Source organism: Melanotaenia boesemani, chromosome 15 (assembly GCF_017639745.1).
Source record: "Melanotaenia boesemani isolate fMelBoe1 chromosome 15, fMelBoe1.pri, whole genome shotgun sequence".
In the NCBI taxonomy this organism is placed as follows: domain Eukaryota; kingdom Metazoa; phylum Chordata; class Actinopteri; order Atheriniformes; family Melanotaeniidae; genus Melanotaenia; species Melanotaenia boesemani.
The window spans coordinates 15,512,404-15,524,985 of record NC_055696.1 but is presented as its reverse complement, the minus strand read 5'-3'; the positions used below and the strand labels follow the sequence as shown (position 1 = coordinate 15,524,985).

General features: G+C 40.8%; 1 protein-coding gene across 1 annotated transcript; it reads right to left on the bottom strand.

Annotated features, from left to right (window-relative positions):
- Window positions 1-291: 291 nt before the first annotated feature.
- spry4 (sprouty homolog 4 (Drosophila)) lies at window positions 292-6,414 on the bottom strand. Its single transcript, XM_042008443.1, has 2 exons — window positions 6,158-6,414; window positions 292-3,706 (listed from the first exon to the last, which is right to left on the bottom strand). Exon 2 carries the CDS (start codon window positions 3,653-3,655, stop codon window positions 2,525-2,527), a length of 1,131 nt encoding a protein of 376 aa, XP_041864377.1. The 5' UTR covers window positions 3,656-3,706; window positions 6,158-6,414; the 3' UTR covers window positions 292-2,524.
- Between the last annotated feature and the right edge of the window lie 6,168 nt (window positions 6,415-12,582).

The following is a 12,582-nucleotide window of genomic DNA, read 5'->3' as shown; positions in this document are numbered from 1 at the left end:
CGAAGAAGGAGGGAAGAGAGGAAGGACAAAAAGCAAGACGAAAAAAAAGTATCTGATAGGGGTAGAGTGTGTTCCCTGTGTGGATTCAATGAGTCCACAGTCTTCAGGACTCGGAGAAGGGAATTAGCTTAGCCTCTCGACTGCTAATGAGCCATGTTAGCATAAACAGCAGGAGCTTTTTTTTCTTCTTTTTAAAAATTATTTAGCCTCTTTTTTTGTTTTTTGTTTTAGTTTTTATTGCCGGGCACACTTTTCAAAAGTCAAGTGCGAGTGATAGACTGTCTTCTTTTGTTGTTTCCAGATCCCTCTTCTCACCATTCTCCTTTTCCATTCCTTGCAACCTCAAAAACATCTTATTCTTACCCTCAAAATATATATCTAATATATTCTCTATATACTTTGTACTGAATTGTAGTTATAATGTACCATGCAATCTTTCGAAGACATTTAAAAGTCTCTTCTAAAGAACACAAATGTTGTGAAACTATTTACAGCAAATAACATTTCACCTGCATAGCTCTATTACTAAATATATTGTCAAAACATCTGTGATTTTTGCTGCCCACCTACGCCTACTAGGCCTTTGCCCAGTCACATATTCTTTCTCAGTTTTGGCACCTTTCTCTCAAACTGAATTGCTAGGTTTTGAAAATATTGCCTCATACATTCAATACTAAGTACCTTTTTTTTTTTTTTTTTTTTTTTTGTGTCTTTCCTGTTCTTTTCCTACTTAATATCTGCTTTGTGCAACAAAACGAATACAAATATGAGCAAACTTAGGCACCCTGACGGAAGATAAGGGCCCAACTTGACAGAAAGGCATGTGTTATGGAGCGACAAAGCCAGTATGCCTTTATGCCAAACAGAATCTGCCATCTGTATTAAAGGGCAGCATGCCTTTAACGACCAACTGCCGTCAACTCCATTTGGCAAGAGTGCATAACAACTGTGATCACTCAGACTGTGAAAACATGCTACCGTATAATGGCTTCCTTTGGCAAAGTCCTAAGAAGGTCATGCAAGCCACAAAAATAGACTTTAAGAAGAAAAGGGAGACTATCCTGACTTATGCAGCTATGCAACAGACTCATTTAGACGAGTGTTTAAAGGGGAACAGGGGTGTTTGGACTAAATGTGTAGGCCAACATAATGTGAGATGGCTGAGGTGGTCAATACTGTGCTTTCGTACATCCTTTAAGGGGTCCTAAAAAGGCTGTGCAAGTGGCAGGTTTGAATTTGACAAAGGCTGACTGGAGTACAACAACAACTTTGCTTAGCCTTCCCTCCCCTCTCTTCTCTCTCTATCACCTGCATCCTCTCTCCTCCGGAAACGTTATTTTCTGGCCCATTTGTTTCTCACTTAGCTTACTTGCTTTAAATTATTCACTATTGCCTTTTTGCCCCTCAATGTTTCTTTGCCATTTTTGTGCAAAGAGGAAGTAGACTAGGCTCTTAGGCAGTTTAGAAATCAACGTGCAGTAGGCCAAGTTCTAAAGAAGATTACTGTAACAGTCCCTGAGAAGGTTGGGTGTACTTTTTCTTTTCTCTCTCTCTTTTTTTTTCTTTAAAACACATTTCTCTACTACAAATCCACTTCTAGCACGGTGGGTAACCATTAGACTAAAGCATGCAGATCGTGACATGCATTACATCTGAGGTGACTGGTGATCAGCATTCAGAATATTTCAGAATGTCTAAGCTTCACCACCCAAAAACAGAAAACACACCGTAAAGTGATTATCTCTCAATTGCAGCACAACTGCTTACGCACAATACAGAATGAGAATTTTGGGAAATTACTATCATTTTAAGGTCTAAAAAGGTTTTGTTTTTACAGCTCATCCATGGAGATAAAAACCTTGGAATAAAATGTTAGCAAGCTAGCATCTTTAAGGTGTAATCGGAAAATGGCAAGACTAAATGATGGTGATCATCAATATTGTGAGAGTATGGGGTCTCTTGCAATGGCTTGTCATAAAGCCACATTATTCAGTGGATAATTATTTGTTTTCATGTTTTAACACTGGGCTGTGCTTTTAGAGGTGGTTGGGGGGGAATTTTCTATTCAACTCCATCAATAAGTTCTTATATGAGGATCAGCAACCAGCTTCTGGTTAGTTAGCATTACAAAATTAGCTGAGAAATATTGAGCAGCAGAGAGGTACAATGACTTTGTGCCTTAAGCCATTTTTGCACAACACAGAACACCAGTCCCACAATCTAGCCTCTTCTTTTTGAGTCACTCTTACAAAAAATAACAATAAAAACATCTCAGAGGGCCTGTTAGCTGTTCCTACTAGCTAACGCTTGCTCAGAAGACCCATTCTGCTCATCCACACTATCAAACATAGGTCAAGAAGCCATTTAAGTACCTTTGTTCTACATAAGTCATCTTCCAGCAGATTAATCGGGTAGTTTAATGAATTGGTGTTGGATTGTCCTTTCCATACAAACTGAACAAATACTGTGTGGTCTTGTCCATTTTTATTTCAGCAAGGCCACCACCAGACAGTTTGGTCCACTATCATGAACCCTGCTGCTGCTTTTCTGTCCCAACTTTTGCTTCCATGCCTCCATTTTTACACACAGGGACACTCACGCCACCCTGTGAGTTCTTGCAGCGGCAGCCAGGTCTGCTAACATTGTCATAACACTTTTGTCCCAGTTTGGCCAGGCCCATTGCTGGTAGATAGCAAACCAGGCAGGGAAGGACAACAGAGAGGGCGGTCATGAAGGACCAGCGTGCGCAGCAGTTGGCCTGGGAGCATGAGCAGGGCTTGTCGGCACAGGAACCCTCATCATCCTCATCCTCGGTGCAATGGTAGAAGATCCCTTTGACCAGGCACATGCAGGTGGCCATGTCCACCAGGCTCTGAGCAGAGCACAGGCACTCCTGGTTGCAGACCCAGCAGGAGGGTAAGGTTCGGGGGAGCGTACACTCAGTACATCGACACTTCCCACAGTGCTCGCAGAGAAGGAGGTGCTTCTTCTCAGTTGGGGAGGAAGGTATTAGCACCAACCCTTGCTGGTCCCCAGTGGAGCACACACCTCCTGCTGGAATCTTTGAAGACTTGAGGTCCAGCGATTTAGAGGAAGAGGAGCAGGAGGAAGCAGAGGAAGAGGAGGTGAGAACTTTAGACTCAGAGGAAGGTCGGGTACTGATTGCATTGACAGGACCATGGTGAGGGTGCAAATTTGGGTGGTGGTCCACTGTTGGTGTAGGTGCAGCATGGTCCAACAACCTCTGATCAGATGAAGTACTGCTGCTGCTGCTGATAGAGCTGGGCCTTCCACTAAAGGAAATCCAAGGATGGGTGGTGGTGTCCTGGTGAGGATGGGGCTCACACCTGCCCTGCTGGTGGGGCTGATGTTGGTGATTATGATGATGGTTGTGGTTTGCACCAAGGAAGGCCTCCTGATTCTGACCAAGCCAGGTAATTCTTCGGCTTGCCGACTTCTGGCTTAGGGGCTGTTGAGAAACAACGGCGGGGCTGTCGATGTAGTCGTTCTCCACGTGTGATGACTTTATCTGGTCAATGGGGTAAATGGTGAGAGGGTGCTGAAGACGGCCGTAGGGTACTCGACTGTCCAGCAAGGGCGGAGATATGAGGGAGGATGACACTCCGGGGATGTGGTGGGGAACCCTGGACTCCATGTGTCGGCTGGTGCCTTGCACGTCTTCACTCTAAAGCAGCATTTATCAATACTGCAAAGAGAGATACAAAAGAGACAGTTATGTCTGGCGCTGCCATTTCACTGCTCCTTTGTCAACCTTTGAAATCAGTTTTTTCTCGCTAAAAGTCTTTAGCTACATCTAAAGCTGTCACAGAAACATTGCAATAATTTTACACCAAAAATAATGAACTACAAAACTCTCCAAAGTTGAAAGCCAGGTTAGTTATAAAACTCCATGAACATTTCTCCACTGAACCACACAAGGCTTGTTTAAAATGAGACTGTTCAATTTACTCTAATATGTACTATTTGTGGTATAATTGAACATCTTGGCATTTTAATGCTGGTCAACTGCTAATCAGACATTTTCATTATGATTAGATTGAGCCTTTTGGTTTAGGTGTAATAACTCATACAATTCTCTCCAAAACTACAGCTTTGAAATCAACACCTCAGATTTCATGTAACATTGATATTTGCTCTACACATTTTACTTCCCACAAGTCAATTATTAAATCTTTAGATGCAACACAATTTAGCCTTTCAATAGAAATCTTTCTTCAGATGGGATCTGGATGCAGAGTTTCTAATCTGTGGTGATTTTTAGACCGAGCACCAACAGGGTATTCAGTCTAAATCTCCTCCATTCTAACTTTGACATTAGAACAATAGAAGTTGGGCTCTCATCCCCTCCAGAGAGCAGGGAGCAACACAGAGCAGGGCTTGCATGCAAAAGACTCAAAGATGCAAAACAAGGCAGAAGGCAGAGCAAAGAAATGAGAAAGTTGTCAGAAAATGAAAAAAAAAAAAAAAAAAAAAAAAATTAAAGCAAGTGACAAAGGAAGTTGGGTATTTGTATAGAATCGCATAACAGTGGGACATTTATTATCTTTCCTCAGTCTTTAGATTTTAATCTATAGTGTCCTATACAAATAAAAAACTGAATCGGAGAAACAAAGCCGTCTCGGATTTTGTGAATGGGACCGATTTTATGAAGTGCATGCTTTTGTGAATGAGAGCTGCAGGCTGCACTTGGTGCTGCAAGCATGAATCAATGCGCCCCAGTTATGCTAAGACTTAGTGAAATCGGTTTCATCCAGTTCTTCAGTGAGTGCTCCACGGTCGGTAGACCTACTTTGCACATAGACTAAAAAAAAAAAACAAAAAAAAACACACACACACACACACGACTTACGACATAAAGCGCAAAGAGCAGCAGAGTTATCCACTAACACACTTTTCTGCTCTGATTATAGCAAAGAGGCTTTATTATAATTTCACTTATTCTGTACCTGGCAGCCTGCATTATCTCAGACTCTAACATGTTCGAGATATAATTTTTTTAGGTACATTAACCTGATAAACTGATTGTCTATTTTAGTCTGAAATGTTTCATTGGTCAACGTTGTTTTACTTGTGTTATTCTTTTCCTCAGATTTCCAAAAGCCTGGTTGAGAAACCTGTTGCGACATTGCTGGCACCGACACAAGCGCTGTGTGATCGTCAAATCTAGACCATTATGAGCTCCAAGCCGGAACTATGCGTGTGCGAGTGCGTGAATGTGTGCATATATATACGTGTATGTGTGTGTGTGTGTGTGTGTGTGTCCCTCCCTTGAAAATGTGAATGGACTGAGTCATAAAAATCGGAGGCGGCCGCTTCGCATACTCAAATAGCCTGTTTATATAGGCGCTGTAACCATGTATTCAACACCTTACTTGTATTATTATCTGTATAAATGACAAAAGTTTGAACTTGATGAAGAAAACAGAACAACGTGTGCCATCCGACAGTCAGCTGTAGGTTTTTTTTTAATCGGCAGGAGTTTGGTGCGTAGTTGGATGCGTTAATGTGGACGTCGTCGTTTAGTCTATTTAGATCAAAATAAATAATAATAATATATAACAAATTAAAATAGAAAATGATGTAACGTTGAAATGTATTCGTTTAAAGCAAAGTAAACTGACAAACTTAAAAAGCTATAGCACAAACACCTGACACAACCGACGTTGTACGTGCCAACCAGGCGATAGCTGCAGAGCGAGCAGGACGCACGCAACAGAGCCGTCCGAGAACAGACAAGCAGCCGTCACAGATATTTATATATAGTGAAATGTTGCTCTGATCCACTGCCTTTGTCATATAACAGTTTTTTTAAACGCCTCGAATCACGACGCTTATAGCCTTAAAAGTGCACGTCTGCTGCCCCAAATAAGCAGCGTGTCGACCAACACAACGTTTTCTCCGGTCTGAGCCGTAGCCTCGCTTTTCATCCAATTTTTTAAATATTTGCTTTAATATGCGAAGTGAAACAGTTTGTTGCAAAATACAGTATGCAAGAGCGCTTTCGTGCCCGTGATCCGATGGATTGATGGTGAATTGTCAAGTGTGAGGCAGCATACTGGGACCAGGCGACGTGCAGTCACGCGCTCACGAGTTCTTAACGTTTAACGTGGAGAAAATACCAGCAGAGATCACTTACTGTGGTTTCAGGACACAATTCTCATCTCTTCGTTTCGCACGACGTTTGCCCGTAGGCTATTAGTCCAGTCAAAGAAGGCAAGTAGCTCCACAGATGATGAGGAAAGACAAGTCCAAATGTAATGGGAGTAATATGAACAAGGTAAGAGCCAAATGCGAGTTGGTCTCTTGCACTATTCTCCACTCGCTCGTGCATAAAAGGCGACTGCGGTTGAGGACGCAGAACTGTGGATATGATGTTGCAACCACCGAGGGGGAGGGAAGTGAGTTTTTATGAATGGGAGGGTAGAGGAAAGGAAGGGGACGGCACTGCGCAGATGCCTCGGTTTTTTTTTTTTTTTGTGTGAATGGGAGGGAAGAGTGACTCGGGAGGGCTGAAATGCGGAGGTTACATTTTTATGAATGGGGAGGACTCCGAATAGCATTGCGCAGGCGCGATGCCCAGATTTTTATGAATGGGAAGAAATGGCGAATGAGGTGTGTGTATGTGTGTATCAGGGGCGAGGAAACAAGGAGGTGGGGGCTTTTTTTTGGTCACAAGGGCAATGTCAGGCCTGATTTACATGAAACGTCGGCTCATTGCTCTGTTTTTATTTTAACCATCTAAATTATTTAAATAAATCCGCTACTTTGTGTAGCGGATTTGTGAAGACGTCGCATGTAACTTATAGGCTTTAACTCATAGTGATAACTGACAGCACATAGAGTCCACTCACATCTCCATTCGTGTACTGTCAGTTAATTAATTTGTTTATGGCTGATTTGATGTTGAATCTGGTGAAATTTCTAATGGAAGGCATGATGCAGCCAAAGAAGCACATCCCAGAAAACCCAATGTAAGAATTCAAGCGGAATACCAACCTGCTTATTAATGACACAACAAGGTTATTATTTATTTTAATCCCGATAAGGGTGTCAAAATGCCAGAGGTCACATAGCTCAGCTGGATTAGGCTAAATAACAGCCGCTCCCCTTGTGTTGCTGTTGTATCTAGAACCATTTATTGCGAGCAAGGACGTGCCCTTCCTTCCTCTACAACAATGTGAGGTATGACTGCAGCTTCTATGGTAGTGTTTAAAAAAAAAAAAAAAAGGGGGGGGGGGGGGGGGGGGGGGGGGGTGGCATTGGGAGGAGGGAAACAAGAGGAGAACGGGTGGGGGGTTATAACGCCCACTCTAAAACGCAAACCAGCATGAGGGCAGGCAGGATTCACAAAAGGACAGGATGTTGTTGATTTGTACCGAAACCACACAGAGGAAATGAGTGTGAATTTCCTTTCTCTCTGACATCCTAGTGTGTGTGTCTGTGTGTGTGTGCGTGTGACTATAGCCCTCCTCACCCTTCCACACCCCACCCAGCCCCCAGCTTGGGGCTTTTGACCAGTCAAAGGTTAACACTTGCCCCATTATCCTTTGTCACTCATCACCATGGCAACCCATGCACCTTCAAATTGGTATCATTGTTTTAGAAATAAGCCAGACAGAAAAGGAAATAAAGTTGAATGAACATTTTTGGATATTTTGTGTTTGGATGTTCTGACAGGTTACAGTCAGCAAATGGAAAAGGAAAATAAAAAACAAACAAACAAACAAAAAAACCCAAAACAAAACAAACAAACAAACAAACAAACAAAAACAACAACAACAACAACAAAAAAAAAAAACTAAACAAACAAACATACATTGAAATGATAAAATGGCAACATGAAACATAAACAGTCAAGTTTAGTTTCATTGCATGAGAGTGGGTTTAAGGGAAATTTAGCATACTTTGGTTTTTCTATCTTGTGGTTTTGCTATATATAGTTGAGGATGTGAGACAAAACCTGGTTCAACATCTTTTTGCTATATTTTCTGAAATAAAGTTTGGGATTTTCTTACAGTAACTTATTGTGCTGAACATAACCACACAATCCAAATATGACAATATATCACTTTTTTGGTCATATCAGTAATGTATTTTTTATGTTGTAACATTTTTGCCTCGGTCTTGTGGTTGATTTTTTGTTTTAATTTTATAAAAAGTCTCTTCAGGAAGCACAACTTTAATTATGCAAACCATTGAACATTTCACAATTAATAAAAAGAAAAAAACAACATAAATGATATGAATAAAAATTCCTAAATGTCTTTTTCATTTATTTATTTATTCATGTATTTATTTATTTTTCCTTTTTTTTTTTTGGAGGGGGGGGGGGGGGGGGGTCTTTGTACTGTCCATGTGTTTTGCAGCTCAGAGCTATTAAAATACTTTTTAGGCTAATTATTTGTTCTTTTTGAGCCGTGTGATGAAAATAACTTTAGAAATAACATAGAAACAGAATGAGAAAATAAATCATTAACCAAACGGGATGCAGTGCTGAAGTGCACATCCACTTGTGCACATCTTCTGTTTGCAGGAATATTTTTTAATTCTTGACCGAAAGAAGGTGTTTCCAAATGATTAAATAATGAAATCTCTTGTGATATATTAAGGATTTCTATATCCCTCTTTTATTTCTCTCTCTCTCTCTCTCTCTCTCTCACATACACAGATGTGCAGAGAGGCACAGAGACATACTGTAGATACTTGCAGATTTCTGTCTGCAGCTGTGTGGCTTGCAGGCACGGCCCACATGAAGTGCTTGTTGAATTGTAGATTTCTCGACGGTGTGATCATCCAGGCATACATGCACAGAAGGGAAGGCCCAGCTCCTTTTCTTTGCCTTTTCTCATGCTACATCTGTTTGCTACTGCTGTGAATCTGGGATTATAATGGACAGCCTCATCTGGTTTTCGAGCAGCTATTTGTATCTATTATTAAAATGGCTTTCTGACATGAAGTGAACAAACTTCACAAATTCTTTATTATTTGTACTGGTAAAGTAGATTTAAACTTGTTTCATTTTAATAATTAAAATTTCAGTTTCACACACAATAAGTTGAGAAAAGTGGGTAATGGTTCAATCTTTCTGTGTGTGTGTGTTTGTATTCACGTATCTATGCATGTGAGAAGAGTACTATTAGGTGTCAGCAGGGGTGCCGCCAGGAAATCTGGGCCCTATGAAAGATAATGCTTAATAATTTTCTTATATATTTTTATATCTCAATGGGCCCCTATCAAGTCGTGGGCCCTTGGAATCTTCCTAACTTTTCCCCCCCATACGGCGCCCCTGGGTGTCAGTGCTGAAATGTAAATTACAGTGATAACTCTAGCAACTACTCTCAGCTTACATCAAACACTTCCTGTTTCAGGTAAGCCATCATTTGCTTTGCTCCCCTCTGGCTGACACTTCACAATAAGCATTTCTCCTCAATTAACAATTGTGTAGGATTCTAACTCGGTCTAAATCCCTCCTGTGTAATTCTGTCCTGCTGAATTGCAAGATTCTTCTGCTTGTTGTAAATATTTGTGTTGTTAAGGGGAACTAAACAACCCTGCCTTTTAGCTGTGGGCTCAGGACCTTTGGTACTTTGGTACATATCAAAACAACTCAGTTGCACACGAAGGAACTATGCCCAGTTGTAGAGCACAGTGTTTGTTAGTCAAATTTACAAAAGGATGTTGATACTTAGGTTCAATGAAGGTAATTTCCTCTCTCAAAAAAAAAACCAAACATATATCACGAGAGTTTTATCTTAAAATATACATTTTATAAATGGCTAGTGACTAAAAGAAAAATCCACCATTATGTCACTCAATAAACAGGTCATGAGCATAATATACCCATAACTTGGTGTTGTTCAAGTTATTCATCCCTTAAAAACACTAGAGCTTTTTCAGACACAAGATAAATAAGGAAAACCAGTATAAGGTACATAAGGATTTATTTTGTTCTTGAAGTCACAAAAGTACACTGGTGGAGCAGCAGAATAAAAACAAAGTGTTGCAAATTAGCATAACAGCTGCAGTTTAACTTCATCTGATAGGTCTGTCAGACTAAACAACACTGGGAAACACAGCAACTGTGTCCATTACCAGTATGTGTTTTTGTTAAAGGTTAAGGGTGGAATTTTTAATTTTAACAGTGGGCTAGGCTTGGGGCCAAGGATAACTGAATTAGCAAATGTAATGACGTGTTAACCTGCAGGAACACTTAAACTTAGCAAGCTGAGAGCTGCATTGTAGAAACTATAGTCTTGCTACAGTAAGAGGCAGAGCTTGACCATGAAGCCAGGTAGCTCAACTCTTCAAATATTGACTTCCTTCCTCTCTAACCGCCTGGTCAGGAGGTGTGTTTGTGTGCTTTGGAGTCAGCAGAGGTGTGTGGTAAGAGTCCTAGGAAAGGGAAGGGTGGGGGCACATGTGTGGTTGTGTGAGCCTGTGTGTCCACATCCATCAAAATAAAGAGTTTGATGACTTTGGCCTGCACCTATTGCACCATCATAGGATACATTAGACTTAATTCATTTAGAGCTATTAGAGACTAAAAAAAAAAAAACTCCTGTAAAGGAAAAATAACTTTGAGGCTTAGTTAAATGGGTCAGATTTGCTCCTTTTAAATTTTTTATTATTTATTTTTTAAGTTTTTGTTTGAATATCCCAAAAATAATATAACTTAAAAACATTTGTTGTGAATAATGTCGACATTCGAATTTCCTTGTTAAAATTATATTAATAAATACACCCTGCTCCAATTTTCTATTATGTAAGATCTATTCTATTCCATTTTATTTTACAGTCATTTTGCAGACACTTTTCTCCAAAGCTACTTACATCCGAGAGTAAGAACAACACAAGCAAGAATTCAAACAGAATGGGACATCATAATTAGTGGTAGTCAGGCTGCTGTAAGTCCAGTTGGACCCAGGTGCCTCCATGTAGTGCTAGAGGCAGTGCTCCCCCCTCTCTCTATAATAGTTCCTTGTTTAAATACAAGATCACAATTTCATCACACAATAACATCTTAGGCATAAGTGCACGCAGCTTATTCAATGCTGAGTTGAGGCAAAGAGCTGGACAAATCTTTTTAACTCATTCAGATGAGTATAAGAATTAAGCTAAGTGCGGAAATACTCCTTAAACAGGTGAAGCTTTAGCTTGCTTATAACTTATGACTTATGACGCTTATAACTTATGACGTCCCATCTTGTTTGAATTCATGCTTGTGTTGTTCTTGCTCTCAAATGTAAGTCGCTTTGGATAAAAGCGTCTGCTAAATGACTGTAGAATAGAATAGAATAGAATAGAATAGAATAGAATAGAATAGAATAGAAAAGTGGATAAGGACTCTGTGAATCGGACAGAGTTTGGTAGAATGTTCCACCACCGGGGCACAACAGAGGAGAAGAGTCTAGCTACTGATTTTGCGCCACGTTGTGGTGGGAGCACTAGGCGTCTTTCACTGGCAGAGCTTAACTGTTGAGAGGGAGTGTAGCTCTGGATTAAGGAGTGAAGGTATTGTTTTGTAAGCCAGAAGCAGAGCTTTGAATTTGATGTGTGCTGCAACTGGAAGCCAGTGAAGAGCGATTAGCAGTGGAGTGACATGAGCTCTTTTGGGCTAGTTGAAGACCAGATGTGCTGCTGCATTCTGGATCATCTACAGAGGTTTAACTGAGCATGCAGGCAGGCCAGCCAGTAAGGAGTTGCAGTAGTCAGTGCAGGTATGATAGGGTCTGATCCTCCTGATGTTGTAGAGAGCAAATCGGCAAGACCGGGCGACCGAGGCAACATGGTCCTTAAAAGTCAGCTGGTTGTCTACCATGACATGCTGCACGCTTATCTGTGGCAGTAAGGACGTAATGGCTGGACAGACAATAAGCTCGGTCTTGGATAGATTTAGATCAAGGTGGCGATCCTTCATCCATGTGGAGATATCAGCAAGGCATGCTGATATTCCCATTGAAACGGTTGTGTTGTCAGGTGGGAAGGAAAGGAAAATATGAGTGTCGTCTGCATAGCAGTGGTAGGAGAAGCCATGAGAGCTAATGACTGCACCGAGTGAGGTGGTGTATAGTGATAAGAGAAGAGGGACAAGCACCGAGCCCTGAGGCACCTCTGTTGTCAGCCCATGTCATCTGGACACTCTTCCATGCCAAGATACCCTGAAGGATCTACCTGTGAGGTAGGACATAAATCACGAAAGGACAGACCTGCAATGGATTCAACTTCCCACGAGTAAAATGCTTGCAAAATGTCATGACAGATTGGACTACGTAAACTTTGCTGACACTTTCAGCAAATGTATAAACAAGCCTTCCTGTATGACCAAGAGAAATGTTTTGTACCCACAATTACTTCACAGTTTCTCTAATCATGTTTTTCTCCCTTAAGAATTTTGATTTTGTGAGAAAACTCTTTAAATTTTTTTTTTGTTTTTAGACTAATCAAAACAACCTAATAATATCTGACACAGACTAAGATAGCACATGGGGGTGTGGCACATGTAAATGAGGTCTTCAAAAAAAAGGGTCTAGATTTAAAAAAAATCATGAACTGATTATTAAA